The sequence below is a fragment of the Molossus molossus genome, unplaced genomic scaffold (genome assembly GCF_014108415.1).
Source record: "Molossus molossus isolate mMolMol1 unplaced genomic scaffold, mMolMol1.p scaffold_m16_p_22, whole genome shotgun sequence".
In the NCBI taxonomy this organism is placed as follows: domain Eukaryota; kingdom Metazoa; phylum Chordata; class Mammalia; order Chiroptera; family Molossidae; genus Molossus; species Molossus molossus.
Genome location: NW_023425358.1, coordinates 301,245 through 316,761, shown reverse-complemented (window position 1 = coordinate 316,761; position 15,517 = coordinate 301,245). Strand labels below are relative to the sequence as shown.

General features: G+C 58.1%; 1 protein-coding gene across 1 annotated transcript in view; it reads right to left on the bottom strand.

The window, feature by feature from the left end:
- GRIK4 (glutamate ionotropic receptor kainate type subunit 4) overlaps positions 1 to 15,517 on the bottom strand; it is a 331,785-nt gene that overhangs the window by 168,642 nt on the left and 147,626 nt on the right. The window contains exons 3-4 of the mRNA XM_036276444.1: positions 11,827 to 11,924; positions 6,266 to 6,431 (exon numbers count right to left, since the gene is read on the bottom strand). Of these exons, the coding sequence (XP_036132337.1) occupies positions 6,266 to 6,431; positions 11,827 to 11,924 (264 nt within the window). The remainder of the gene's footprint in view (positions 1 to 6,265; positions 6,432 to 11,826; positions 11,925 to 15,517) is intronic.

The window sequence follows — 15,517 nt, the reverse complement described above, 5'->3', positions numbered from 1 at the left end:
GTGCAGTTTGGGAGAGTGCAGTTTGGGGGAGTGCAGTTTGGGGGAGTGCCCTTTGGGGAGTGTAGTTTGGGGGAGTGCAGTTGGGGGAGTGCAGTTGGGGGAGTGCACTTTGGAGGCGTGCACTTTGGAGGCATCATTTGGAGGAGGCAGTTTGTTTGAGGGCCCCCTGTGCAGAATTGGCTGGTGGGCTCTGCTCTTTCTCTTTTTTTTTTTTTTTTTGGTACGTGCCCCTAGCAGGAACCGAACCTGGGGCTCTGGTCTGCAGGCCCACGTTCCAACCGCTGAGCCAAACCGGCCAGGCTGCTCTTCCTTAAATGTATTTCTTCGAGTGCAGTTACCAACCTGAGCCCTTCTCAGTAGGTTCTTTTCTTTTCCTTCCAGGGTTTATAGTTACAAACCAGGTAAGATATTTTATAGCCTACACATAGGTGTGTGCATACACATTACAATGCAAACACACATACACTAATTATTGCACCACATTGGGTAGGGGTCCCTTTCTCATTTCTCTGCACATATGGAGTAGAAGGTGGGGCTCGGGGTGCTGGCTGAGGGATCGAAGGAGCGACTGTGGGGCAGAGACAGCGACCCTGCACCCTAGCAGACCCGGGCAGCACTGCCAGGCGGGGCACCGGCACCGTGTCGCCGGAGGGGCAGCTGGAGGAACGAGGTGCCTGCCTGGAGGAAGGGTGGGAAGGGCTGCGTGGGACACACTGCAGCCTGCAGCCTCAGGAGGTGCCCAGGAGGCACGAGGGGGTGGAGTCACAGGGACACCTTTGCTCAACAGAAGGAAGGGCCTCTGTTCCAGACGCGGACGTGGAGAAGGGGGCTCAGGAGGTGATGCGACCCCAGGCTGCAGGATGAAAAGTTGAACTAGAAGAATGTTGATGTCTTTCCTGCCCACAAGTTCTCTAATTCTATGAATCAGAAGAGGAGACGGTTAAACTTCTAGGCAGTGGAAGAGACTTGCCGGAGAGGGAGTGGTTTAGTTACATTAAAACTATTAGGAGTTTTCAGTGCAGTTTGGCATTTTTGACTGCCATTCTCTTTACTTCTATCTGATCAATAGAACCGAGGGATTTACCGAAGGCAGCTGTCACCAGAGGGTCAAAGCTGCTCTCTCTTCCTGGTCACCTCCACTCAACCCTCCCCTCGGGAAGGACCCTGCCCAGCAGCGGGTCTGCCTGCCCAGTCCAGGCGGCGAGGGGCCTGGGAGCCTGCAGTGTCACTGGAGGCGGTGGGACGGGTCCGGGCAGGCTCAGCACCGGCTGTTCTGGAAGGAGAAAGGCTGGCTCCTGGAAGGAGGCAGGGCCAGCTGAGGGCCGGCAGGTGGAGAGGCGGTGAGGGGCACAGCCAGGGCTGGACCAGCCATGGACAAGGACACAGTTCCTGAGTGAGGGTCTTCAGGGGACACAGAGGACCCTTGTATCAAAAAGTAAGAATAAACACCCATTTCGACCAGCACCGCAGCCTCTCCAGTAGCTGACGCCTTGGGGTGCAGGCTTTCCTTCTGCAGATGCTCCGGTTCCCGGGAGGGGCCGATGGAATGCTGACCTCAGAGGACTGTGGTGAGGGTTCGTGAGGTCGCCCGAGTCCCGTTGTGCACAGCGCCTTGAATCTGGAAAGCCCCCGCCCCGCCTGCCAGGCACACGTGCCCCAGGGCGGTGGTTTGGCTGTTCCCTGGAGCAGAGAGAGCACCATGAGGCTCCCACGTGTTGCCGGTGGGGCCGGGCGCAGAGCACGTTCACGGCGTGGACAGCACGTTTCGCTTGCTTCTGTTTCGTCCCATCCCACACTGAGGCTCAGCTCCCAGAACAGGCAGCGGGGCCAGAGCAGGAGAGGGTGGGGGAGCAGGCGGAGGCTTCTCGCTCACAGAAGAACGGTCTGTGCCTTGCTTGGCCACTGCCAATGTCCCCTCTCTGATGGAAAGGGAGGGCGTGGGAAGGACATAGCCTCCGCGCTCCCATGTCTCCTAACTTCACGGCATGTGTTTCTAGCTTGGACCTCAGCTACCAGGGCCCAGCAGACTGAAAGCAAGAGGGCCTGTGGCTAGACACAAGAAAGAACTTCCTGTCAGGTTGGTGAAACACTGCCCAACGCTGAGGAAAACTGCAGGAGAATCCTTGCGTGGAGACACTCGGCCTGTCCTTTGTCCCAGCATCCTTGTTGTGGGCGTGGGGCACACCCTTCCGTCCTGCCTGAGCGTCCCTGTGGCAGAAATGTCCAGGGGTATCCTTAATTCTGTTACACTCTGCAGGGGTGCAGGATCCCCCATGAGAGGGCCATCGGGGAGTGCAAGGTTACCCACCATGCTCTGGCAGACTAGCATCGTGCGAGCTCTCAGCTGTGTTCCTTTGGGCTCACGTCCAACCTGTTTGGAAGATGATGAGGTAGGGTTGTTACAGGACAACTCAGTGGCCGCCAGGGCGAGCTGTAACTCTGGAAGGCGGGTGCAGGACACGGCGTTATGCAGCCCTTCTGGGTTGTTGGGGAGCCACGAACCGCCCACAAATGCCTGGCCCGGGAAGCAGCGCTGTCCGAGAGCTCTGCGCTGTCCCCCTGCGGCCGCCGAGCACTGGGAGTGTGGCGGGTGGGACTGAGGAACTGAATTTTAAATCTTACTTAACTTTGCAGTGATGAATTCTGTACTCCCACATCTCGGGCTGTGGGAAGAAAGCTACATGGAAAGCACACACTGGCCTCCAGTCCGAGACGGCGCTGTAGGAAAACCCCGAGCTCACCGCAGCACAGCAACACAGGATTTATACCTACAGAGCAGTCACCCCGAAGGAGAACTGAGGCTGAGGGCTGAACAGCTTCTACACAACAAACGAGAGCGAGAGAGAGAGCGAGAGAGAGCCAGCGAGGTGGGGGGCCGGGCCCACAGGAAACGGGTCTCCCTGCAGCCGGCTCCAGCTCCCGCTCTCAGCCTGGTGACTTGCCCCCAGACGCTCCTCAAGCCACACTCACTTAGCTCCAGCTCCTGCCCAGGTGTAGCCTGTGCGAACTTCCTGTAGACACACCTGCTTCAGCGACAGCCCCAGCAGCTTCCTCCAGGTAGCCCTCCAGCTTGCACCGCCCGCAGCCTCAGGCTCAGCCCTGGTGTGGCGTGCCCCAGGACCACTCCAGCCAGCCTGCCGAGGTGGCCCCAGGGGAGCTGCTCCCCGGGACTTCCCTTGGCCCTTCCTGCTCTAGCTGTAGCGTCATGCCTTGGTAAGGCTTGTCCGCAGGACTCCCTGTGCCCACACGTGGTCAGCTCCAGCTGGCCTGCCACAGACACAGAGGAGTAGCTCCCACACAAGGTCACTGCTTCAAAACCAGGAGAGGCTGCTGTTTCACCTAATTCATAGAACAGACACACAGACGGCCCAAAGGAAGAGCCGGGGAAACATGTCCCAAATGAAGGCCAGTGCCAAGCCCCAGAACAATGTGAATGGAACACAGACGAGCATCCATCAGATAACGAGCCCAAAACACTGGTTACCAGGATGCTCAGTGATCGCAACAAAGAGATAGGAAACACAAAAGAGAAGAAAGAAAAAACAACAGCCGGTCAGGAATAAAGAATGCAATAACTGACACGAAGAATACACTCAATGGATGCAACAGCCAATTAGATGATGCAAAGCATCTCATCAGTGATTGGGAAGACATGGTAGCAAAAAATACCCAATCGGAACAGCAGAAAGAAAAAGGAGTAATAATAAAAAATAATAAAAATGTAGTTTAAGGGCCTTCTGGGACAACATCAAGTGTACTGACATTTGAATCACAGTGGTCCCAGAAGAAGAGAAAGAAAGGGACAGAAAACCTATTTTAAAAAGTAATGGCTAAAAACGTCCCCAGTGTGGTGGAGTAGAAGACACACCTGTCCAGGGAGCATAGAGCCCCAAACAGGACAAACCCAAAGCGGCCCACACCAACACACATCGTCATCAAAATGCAGAAGTTAAATCAACAAGGATTTTTTTAACTCCAAAGCTGGAAATAAACAGAAACCAAAAGATGTAAACATATACCAAATAGGTAACAACCATATTAAATGACAAAGAAAGAGAAAGAATCCAAGCAACTTCCAGCAAGAGGACGTTCAGTCCCCTCGCTCCGAAGATAAAAGGACCCAAAGAGCCGCAGAGCTGGTGGGTTTGGTGGCCATTGCGGGCCGTGGTGTGCGTGCAGTTCTGACGCGAGTTGTGTGTGGTGGAGCTGCGCAGAGGAGCAGACATGCGGATGTTTCGGGCGCCAGGCTTCGCGGTGAGGTACAGGAGCTACGGGCACAGACTGGGGAGAGGCGGGGGTGACAGGAAACCCCGGTCTGTCCCGTCTGCGCACAGAAAGGACATGAGCAAAGCAGCTCAGGGCATGAGCATCTCGACTCCAGACCCAGGTTCTGTTACCCCTCGGAACCACCACCCAAAGCAGGGCCTGAGCCAGGTGTCTGCGCCCAGGGCTGGGATGGGGACCTGGGCCACCGCGCGCCAGAGCGACAGGCACAAAGCCAGCATGACGGAGATCCCACTGCCAAGCCTGGGACATCTGCGCCTCCAAGTAAGTCACAACAGTGACGGGTATCGCCCACTGAGTACACTCAGACCCCTGGACCCAAGGGGCAGACGTAAGTAAGCAGGGGAGGAACAGCCCCGCAGCGATGCTAACTGATGATGCAGAGGGATGAGAATGAACCGTGCTGTCCATCCGGCACCACTGCGGGGATCCATCTGGGCCAGGGCCAGCAATGTACATGAAGGAACAGGACAGTCACACAACTTCCCACAATCCCCCCACAGGCTCGTTATTACAAAGGGGAAAACAGTAACTTTACAGCAGAGAAACTGGGTGATAAAAGTTAACATCCCGATATGGGGACAAGCCATACCTGCCCGCTCCATGACAGGATCCATGAAAAGAGCACAGTGTCATTGTGGGGGTGTCCGTGCTACCCACGCAAAACCTGAGCCTAAGGAAGTACCAGACAGACCCAAATCACGGAACATTCTACAGCATAACTGACCCCAACTCTTCAAAATGCCCAACGTGAGCAGGCAAAGCCTGAGACTGACCCAGCTGAAGGCCGGCCGAAAGGAGAGGACAACGGAAACACCACCGGAGATCCGGGGGGGACGTGAGACCTGGGAAACCCGCACCGCGGGACAGCAGGTGAGTGCTGAGGACAGTCTGCGGCCTGGGGAAAGCACACACGGCTGCGATTAAGGGGTTCCCCTTCTCCTGTGCACAGAGAAAAGCCTCGGTCTGTGGGCTGAATGGCAGTGCACCCATGGAGGCCACCCGCTGCCATGGCAGCTGGAAAAGGCGAGTCCGACCGGTACAGGGCGGGGCCTGGGCACAGCTGCAGTCAGGATGCCAGGATGGAGGACGGACGTCAGCATGCAGAGGAGTTCTGAACAGTCACTGCCAGAAGCCCTGGTGGAAACAGCGTAGCCCTGCCGGTGCGGCCCACCTAGACTCACAGGACACGGCCTGCACAGGTGGGCTGCACAGGACACAGACGCCTGGGGCTTGGGCAGTGGGACCAGTGGCAGCCAGTGGCCAACACCTGCAGACTGCAGGAGGGTGTGTGGCTGCCCCTGGGTGAACCCAGATGCACAGATTGTCTGGAAAGTGCTGCTTAAATTAGCTACATCACATCAACACTAAATGTATGTCACAGATTGTCTCGGAATCAGAGACATGCTTTTCCAATACATGCATTTGCAAAAAAGTGCTTTATTAGGAACTGACCTTGGACCTTGTTCCATCAGCAAACTCTGCTCTCCAAAGGAGGAAGCACTTCAACCCATCAAGTACAAATGCATCCAATTTTATACTTTCCTCTCCCTCTCTTCTTGTAGCTCCTTAACAATGGGGCTAAAATGTGGGAATTGACTTTGCAGATGCAAAAAGGCTCAGGTCGGTCAGTCTCCTTGTAACTCAGTCCTCTCTTGATGCCCATGCCTAGGGGATCCTGTCACACAGACCGTCCCTCTCTCTTTCTATGCATGTGCACACACATGCATACGCACACATGCACACACATGCATATGCACACATGCTTACGCACACATGCACACATGCGTATGCACACATGCCCACACACATGTGCACACACATATGGACAAACAGCCAAGGGCACATGGACATGCCCTCTGGTTATCAGCCCTGTCATCTGAGGTACCCCCCTTCCTGTATCTCCCTAACTAGGGGCAAATCGATCAGGTGACGTCCACAAGCCGGGCTGTCTGGGCGCGGCCAGCCTGGGGAGACTCACATTCTGCTTTGGCACAGATGAGGCAGGCAGTGGTGCAGTTGAAGAAGTTCAGGACCCCAGCCACAGCCACACTGATGTCGCTGTTGCTGGGGTGGAGGTTCAGCGTCGTGAATCTCTGTGACTGGAACTTGATGAACTCCTCCGGGGCCACCTTGAAGTGAGGGACCTGGGTGGAGGAGCAAAATTGAGCAGCAGGGAGGGTTCAGAAAGAGTGAGAAAGAAAGGAAGGAAGACAGGAAGGAAGGAAGGAGGAAAGGAAGGAGAGAAGGAAGGAAGGAGGGAGGTAAGGAAGACAGGAAGGAGGGAGGGAAGACAAGAAGGAAGGAGGGAGGGAAGGAAGGAGGGAGGGAGGGAAGGAGGGAAGGAAGGAGGGAAGGAGGGAGGGAGGGAAGGAAGGAAGGAAGGAGGGAAGGAGGGAAGGAAGGAGGGAAGGAAGGAGGGAAGGAGGAAAGAGGGAAGAAGGAAGGAGGGAAGGAAAAAAGGAAGGAAGGAAGGAAGGAAGGAGGGAAGGAAGGAGGGAAGGAGGGAAGGAAGGAAGGAGGGAAGGAAGGAAGGAGGGAAAGAGGGAAGGAAGGAAGGAAGGAAGGAAGGAAGGAAGGAAGGAAGGAAGGAAGGAGAGAAGAAGGAAGGAGGGAAGAAGGAAGGAAGGAAGGAGGGAAGGAAGGAAGGAAGGAAGGAGGGAAGGAGGGAAGGAGGGAAGGAGGGAGGGAAGGAAGGAAGGAGGGAAAGAGGGAAGAAGGAAGGAGGGAAGAAGGAAGAAAGGAAGGAAGGAAGGAAGGAAGGAAGGAAGGAAGGGAGGAGGGAGGGAGGGAGGGAGGGAGGGAAGGAAGGAGGGAAGGAAGGAAGAAAGGAGGGAAGGAAGGAAGGAAGGAAGGAAGGAAGGAAGGGAGGGAGGGAGGGAGGGAAGGAAGGAGGGAAGGAAGGAAGAAAGGAGGGAAGGAAGGAAGGAAGGAGTTAGACAGGCTGTGGAGGGAGAACTTTTATGTACGACCGTTCCACACCCACTGAGAACAAAGCTCGCAGACCCAGGGAACCCACAGGTGGCCCCCAGACAACACTCGTCACAGGAAGTCCCCGGAGGGGACCCTCCAGAGGAGACCCGTGGAAATGCACTGTGTACCTGAGAAGGTACAAGAAGGTCTTTGTTCTCAGAGAAACTGCCTCTGAGCAGCGGCACATGGCTGGAGGGCACAGCCGCCCCGCATCACTCTGTCTGCAGCCAGCAGACCAGGGCAGGCCTGGCAGGAAGAGAGAGCTCTGCCCTGGGGTCTGGGGAGGGGCCTCGGCCCGCCGCCAGCAGGCCGGTCAGTCAGCCCCCAGCCCCTCCCCGGTGGAAGCCTGGGACGGCCCCTCCCGGAACACGCGTGTGGCGCGGAAGCACCGCAGGTGGAGAAACCTCCGGAGAGCCCCGAATGGAGCCAGTGGAGCAGGGCCGGCTTTGGCTCCGGGCAGTCAGCGCCCCCGCGTCCATCACTGACATGTCCGAGGGCGCGGCCCCGCCTCTGCCTCTCCTGGGGAGACAGGGGAGCCGCCTCGCAGGGCTGCTGCGCTGGAGGCTCAGGCTGCTGGGTGGGTAATGGGAAGGTCAACACGCAATGAGCTGCCGTCCACCTTCATTTTACCTCGTCTCCCTCATCCTGGTACCAGAGCCAGAGAGCCGAAGGCGCTGAAACGTCCTTCAGGCCTGATGGGCCGGCCACGGGACGGCGAGCAGGGCTCACACGGACGCCGGGGCAGGTGGGACTGAGGAGGACCCGCCACGGGACGCGAGCAGGGCAGACACGGACGCCGGGGCAGGTGGGACTGAGGAGGACCGGCCACGGGACGCGAGCAGGGCTCACACGGACGCCGGGGCAGGTGGGACTGAGGAGGACCGGCCACGGGACAGTGAGCAGGGCTCACACGGACGCGGGGGCAGGTGGGACTGAGGAGGACCGGCCACGGGACAGTGAGCAGGGCTCACAGGGACGCCGGGGCAGGTGAGACTGAGGAGGACCCGCCACGGGACAGCGAGCAGGGCTCACACGGACGCCGGGGCAGGTGGGACTGAGGGTGTGCAGCAGGAAGGACTTCCTGATGGTGAGCCACGGGCTCCTAGAATAGGTTACTCAAAGTGATTGCAGCCCTGGCCGGTGTGGCTCAGTGGTTTGAGCATCAGCCTGGGGACGAGAGAGTTCCAGGTTCGTTCCTGCTAAGGGCGCGTACCTCACCTGCGTCCCTCACCTGAGGGTGGCAACCAGTCTGTGTCTCTCTCACATCAATGTTTCTCTCTCTCTCTCCCTCCCTCTCTCCCCCCTGCTCTCTCTGAAGGTAAATACAGAAACGTCCTTGGTGAGGATAAAAGATACTGACTGCAGCTCTGGCCGGCGTGGCTCAGTGGTTATGGCCTGTGCACGGAAGGGTTACGGGTTCGATTCCCGGTCAAGGGTATGTACTCTGGTTTCAGGTTCCCTCCAGGCCCCTGTCGGGGTGCCAGTGGGAGGCACTCAGTCGATGTGGGAATCTGCTACCTCATCATTTTCAGCTTCTGCGGGACGTCTGCCGGGACCAGGTCTCCTCGGAGATTGGGTGAGGGGAGAGGAAAGACTTAGCAGAAACGAGGGAGAAAATGTCTTAATCCAACTCCGATTAGCCCCTGAACCACAGGAAAAGAGGAACCAGCATCCCCAGCAGAGATGGAGAAGTATCGATGGGGAGTCTGGGAAGTTGAGACAAGACCCCAAAGAGCAGTGGTGTCAGAGGGGTTCCCTCCCAGCCTGTACTCTGCATCTCACGGGATCTGTCTAAAATGAGCGACCCCGTAAGCATGGACAGGTCACAGAGGGGCAAGGTGGAGGCAAAGGCTGGGCAGGGCCGGGCCAGCCGTCTGGCTCCCACACGCAGCACCTTGACCCAGGCCCTCCCTGCGTGGACGGCCAGCCCACCAGCTGCATTAGCAGCGAGCTCACCCTCCGGCACCGGTTCCCTTAGCAACACCCTGAAACCCACGGGCTCAGGACAGGGAAGGACAAGGGTTTAGAGTCTGAAGATTCGGGTTTGCACCCAGGTTCCATGTGAGTTGGGACAAACTCCTTAACCTGCCTGGTCATTAAAATGGTGATAACGGCAGGTGCTCCTTGGAGCTTTGGGTTAGGAGAGGGAGCTCCGCCCGAGAAGGACGGAATAGCTCAGCACCTAGCAGGTGTCAGTGTCCGTCAGTGCCCTCGCTCCTGCTGCGTCTCCTTCCCCCACATGGAGGAGCCCCAGGAGAGCTCCCGGGGCTGCATGCGCAGGGGGTGAGGCCGGGGGCTCCCCAGGAGGGACGCTGGTGCAGGCTGGGAAGGCTGCTGGGCAGGCCGCCGGCTGCTCCTCGAGCCAGCCACGCCCGCGGACCTCTCTGGGGCGAGAGCAATCTTGGTCCAGCTGCAGTTGCGAATGAACTCCAGGGAGCTGTTACGGACACGGAGGGGAGGACAGGTGAGCAGAAGGCCAAGCAGAAAGCAGCGGTCACAGGCTGCAGAGATGTTAGCAGCACCGGAGGAAAGGACTCCATTTCCTCCCCCTGGACTGCGGGGACGCGGGGACAGGCAGTCCAGGCTATAAAATGTTAAAAACGCATAATCTGAATGGAGAGCAAAGGTTGCTCTGGAAGGAACATGACCAGACAGGAAGGGAACTGCCGGCCGGTCCCTGCAGTGCGACCTGTCTGGTCGGCAGCACAGAGAGTCGGGGCGCAGGATGAGAGCTACGGCTGCAAATGAGGGTCTCCACCTGTGGTCTGAATGCCAAACTGGGGTCAGGGATGTGTCCGCTGAGACAGAGTGTCCCCTGAACCCCAGGCAAGCCATTCTGGAGCGGGGGTGGGGGGACTGCGTGGGAGAGAGAGGAAATAGGACGGGGCGGAGGGAGAGAGAAGAGAAAGGGCGAGAACAGAGGAGGGCAAAGGGGCCTTGGCAGTCGATCACTGGGCTCCCGGAGTAGCAGCCTCACAGACTTGGGGGGCTCCTTGGAGCTCGGCAAGAACGGTGTAGAATAACCCTCAGGTCCCCCTTCCTGGGGCCAGAAACTGTGAGCTGCTGGACAGTGGGCAGTGCCCGCTTCTGGCCTGGGCTGGCTCGCGCCATCGTTCAGAACATCTGAGGGGTGAGGGCTGGGCAGTCCACGGGACTTGGACCACAGCCCGAGGGCACGGGGCTGGGCCTGCAGGGCAGCTCCTGGCACCAGGGAGTAAGACTGACCAGGGCACAGCAGCCAGGGCCCAGGGCACGTCCACGTGTGGGCACCAATCTGGGAAAAGGCCCATGAAATAGGGAAGGTGAATATTTTACCCAAAGCCCTAGGGACTCAGCGTAAAGGAGGAGGTTCCAGAGGGCCTGGGGTGGGGCAGCTGGCTGAGGGCTCTGTCCCACCGCCATGGGTGTCGGCCTATTTCTAAGGGCCAGAGCCTCCCAAGGAGGAGCCTCCAGGCCCCTGGGACAGGGGAACTGATGGATCCCGCCTACCCCTGCCCTCCTCCCTCCCCCAGCCCCTTGCCTCATGCCCCTCCCCATGAGCTCCATCTGCTCCTGAAGGGCCTGGCGAGGAGGCACTGGGGGCCGAGAGGACTGGTGGCCACTGTCCACAGTCTCCCAGGAGGCCCTGGGAGGGGGGAGTGGTGGTGACCACCGTCCACAGTCTCCCGGGAGGCCCTGGGAGGGGGTAGTGGTGGCAACTACCATCCACAGTCTCCCGGGAGGCCCTGGGAGGGGGGAGTGGTGGTGACCACCGTCCACAGTCTCCCGGGAGGCCCTGGGAGGGGGGAGTGGTGGTGACCACTGTCCACAGTCTCCCGGGAGGCCCTGGGAGGGGGTAGTGGCGGTGACCACCGTCCACAGTCTCCCGGGAGGCCCTGGGAGGGGGGAGTGGTGGCGACCACCGTCCACAGTCTCCAGGGAGGCCCTGGGAGGGGGGAGTGGTGGTGACCAGGCAGTACTGGGAAGGAGCCCAGCAATAGGCGGAATCTCTGAACTTCCTCGTGTGTTTTCTCCAGGGGCAAAGGCGCTGATGAAACCCCGACCACCTCCGCCTCTCCCAGGACTGGAGCTGGAGCAAAGGGACTTGGCACATTGGAAGGAGGGTTCGGCTGGAGGAGGCGCCTGAGCAGAATTTACAGAGTGGACAGCAAACGCTGGAGATGAAATCTCCGTTCCAGAGAACTTATAAAGCAGAGGTTTCCAGACTTTATTTTACCAACCAAATGTGGCAATAACTTCTTCCCCAGAATCCAATATCTGAACACGGAACCGTGGCCTGGCCATGGGGAGCTCAGACTCCTGGCCTCCCCCAGACCACGCCACGCCCCTCCCCCGATGGACTCAGACCCAAAGGAATTCAGCGGAAACCCTGCTGTAAACCTCTCCTCTGAGCCCTCCCCCCAAACCACCTGGACCCACGCGCAGTGAAGGGGAGTCTTGGATGTGCATTTATGCTCCTATGTCAGTGACACAGACCAGGCCCGTCGGGCTCCGCTGGCCCTCAGTCCGCAGCGTCTGGGGCTCAGCTGCCAGCCTGCAGAGCGCCCCCCGTCTGTCCCCAGCACTTACCTCCTTCTCCCCACAGATGTTGCTGATGATGGAGCTGGAGGCAGGGCTGGATGACGGTCCCAGGACAGCGACCACCCCCTTGGGGAGGATTTGACACACTGAGGCCAGCAGCAGGGCAAGGCAGGGGGCAGGAAAAGGAAAAAGGCACTCGTTAGGGGGTGCAGCCAGCTGCCCTGCTGGGTCCTCCCCCATCCGCTGCCCGGCCCCTCTTCCACACTCCCAAACCCGTGCCTCCCCGACTGCTGGGCTCCAGGACACTTCTACTGGGCTCATGGATGGTAGTCAACGAGCCAACGGCCCAGGTGACAACCTATGGCCACAACCAGCAGGGTGTGCACATTGTCGGGGCTGCCACCGAACCACAAAGGCTGATGGCGAAGCCTGCGGGCCATCCCGGCCCAGCTGCGGTCCCGGGTGTTGGGATTCAGACTAAGGGCGGGCCTGAGCCTGCTGCCCGTCACGGGGTCTGCAGCTGGCAGGGCCCGGCTCATGCTGCCGGAGGACGAGAGAATCTACGATTCTGAAATGCTATGGACTGAGAGAGGAAGATAGGAGCTAGAGGAGGAGACAGAGAGAAAATATGAGATGTGCTCTCAGAATGTGCACTGAGGTCCCCTGTCCTTCTCCCTAAAACTCAAAGCCCGATCTGGGCACATTTTCCTCGGACTCACATAAAGTCAGGCCGAGCCATCTCAGCCCACACACTGACCGGGGAACTCAAGGTTGTTCCTTGTTGCGTCTGCTGCAGAGCCACCTGCAACTTGGATGCTCCTCCTCTGGAGAGCATTGGCCACACCCCCGAGCGAGGGCCTTGAATGGGGCACAGGTGGGGAGGCAGAGCACCGGGGCTCAGGCCCAGCACTGCGGCGCTCCGCACGAAGACAGATCTGCGCGGTTCCCCCCCCCCCCCCCCCCGGGCTCAAGCGGGGCCCTGCAGCACCACAGATCTCAGCCGACCAGGAGGCTGGGACAGCGTGCCGCAGGGACCCGTCAGCACCAAGTGTCGAAACCACCAGTGACATGATCAGGCGCAAGTCTGAAGAATGAATGCGCTTCGAAGCTCGAGCCATCCCCGTGCACATCATCTCACGTGCTCTCGGCCAACAGCTCCTACGCCTGCTGGAAGCTCCGTGCTCCTCAGCCATCGGCTCCCTGCAGCAGCCTCAGGGTGGCCTTAGTTCCTGAGCTCGCCAACGAGGACACAGCATCCTGGAGATGCTCAGTGACTCCCCTCAAGTCACACACCTGATTGAGGACCGACCAGCACCGGAGTTCACGTTGAGCCCATCAGGGTCCGTCTGCTCTCTCAGGCACCTGTTCTGTCTGCCCTCCTGCTGGCAGCTGCTCCGCCATCTCTTCACCCCTACGGCCGAGGTCCCCACCCCACTTAGTTCTACCTGATCTGCTCTTCCTAGGTCGCCAGTGACCGCTCGTCGGCTCTCACCCGACTGACGCACAGGACACCGACACTTCTTCACACCTGGGCAACCTACAGTCCCGCCCTCGTCCCCTTCTCTGATCTCGTTTCCACGTCCTCTGCTGGCTCCTCTTCCTCCTGCCGCCTGCTAAGTTCGGATTTTATCTGGGTCCCACTCTCCCTGGGCAATCACAGCCTCGCCTGCGGCCTCTGCTGTCATCCCTGCCCAGCATCCTGCACTCTGACGAGCATCTGGTTACGGAATCAAGTTCCGGCCACCGGCTGGATGCCACCGAGGGATGCACTCACTCAGCAGCTCCTGCAGAGAGGCGGGAAGCACGGCTATTAGGACCATGAACTGAGGCAGGACTGTCTGAGTTTGAGCCTCAGCTCTGCCACTAACCAGCTGCGGGGCCTGGGGCCGTCACTGATGGTCGCGGGGCCAGCCTCCTTCGCCCCGGCAGGAAATGCCAGCAGCAGCTGACTCAGGCTGGCCGTGGGCAGCAGGAGGGGCCAGCGCACACAGTCTCGGAAGGCACTGACACACCACACAGCTCTGTCATGCCCATACCCACTTGCCATACACTCTTCATCCCTCACCTGATTCGATCTTCATACTTTTAGGAAGAAGAGTCACTATTATTCCCACTTTACAGATGGGGAAACCGAGGCTTACAAAGTTCAGTAACTTGTTCAAGATCACAGGTAATACGGGCTTGACGTTGGTGATCCACCTGGCACCAAAGCCAAGCTCATAACCACTGCGCTCACCGTGCCCTCGCTCCTCGAGCCCAGCTCTGCAGTCACCAGGGCCTCTGCCCGCTGGCTACACCAGCCAGGGGCCAGGCGCTGGGCATCTGACCTTCTCGCTCTGCATTGCCTCCCCCCCTCCCACAGTTGCTGTTCCAGGTCAGCCACTTTCCTACCCGCCTCCTACAGGCCTGTCTGTCTCCAGATTCCTCCCTTCCAATCTGTTCTCGAAACTGTTGGGCACGTTGTGATGCTAAAGCATGGACCTGCGCCTCTGCAGACCGCTCGTCCTGACCGTCTGCAGCCACGCGCCGGGAGCAGGGCCTGGCTCGGAGCACGTGCCCGCGGACAGAGGCCGAGCCCCCCGGAGGCCCTCCAGCACCTCCCAGGGGCCCGGGAACAGACTGAGTGTCTAGTCATAGGGAATATTTATCTAAAGTTTGGGTCACATATACCAATGGAGTACCTTCTAGGCGTTTAAAATGCTTATAAACAGTTTATAGTAGTATTTAAATGTTCAGTAATAAAGTTAAGAGAAAAAGCAGAGTATAAGATTATATGTGTATCTCTCTGTACAAAGACCATGGCTAAGCAAATACGGAAAACAGTTGGGCACGAAGTAACTGGAAGAAAAGTGTGATAAAAACACCTGCTTGTTGAGTGCAAAAGATGGCCCGTCGGTAGCACTTCCGTGGGGTGACTTACTTCTCAAAACCACCTGATGAGACAGTCACCTTCATTTCAGAAGTGAGAAACGGATCAGAAAAGTGAAAGGGCAGAGGCAGGACTCAAACGCCCCCCAGGCTTCAGGGTCGGTTCCCACGGGATTGGCCAGACTTTCTCCCCTAGTTTTCTTTGCTTTCTATAATGAGCATGTATTCCTTCTATGACATGTCGTTATAGAAATAAAAGGTCACTATAAAGTGTTTCTTCGGATGAGCAAGTGAAATGTGAACGGGCGTGCCCTCCTCGAGAAGGCCCCCCGCCCTCTCTCGCGTGGCGCCTCCCTGCACGGGCCACGGGGCACGCCAGCTCCTCCTGCCTGAGCCTGCTGCCAAGCGTTTGCTTCTGACGAGAGCGGGGCTGTTCTGCCTGGGACCTGGGGGCAGACACCGTGGGCTGAGCACATCGGGGCGTGTGGGGCAGGACACTGTTTCTCCAGCTCCTCACTGAAATGCCGCGTCCCTTTGATGTCGAGCTTAGGCAAAGCACAGTGTAGTGATAGCACCTGTGTCCTTGTCACCAACAGACGTCACAGCGTCCTCATGTCACATTACAGTGTAGCAGCTATCTCGAGAAATAACTTGTATTCATAATTAATTCGAAATTGAACTGGTAGTTAGACCTGATACTAGGTTCGGCTATTTAATATATTAAAAAAGAAGTACATGCATTAATATTTCACTGTGAAAACATTTTCAATGTATCACCATATAATTCATTTCTTTGATCATCATATCTATTTTACATTCCTTCAGAACACCTTCTGAGGAATGCATTAGCAGCACCGACCACGACGGTGTG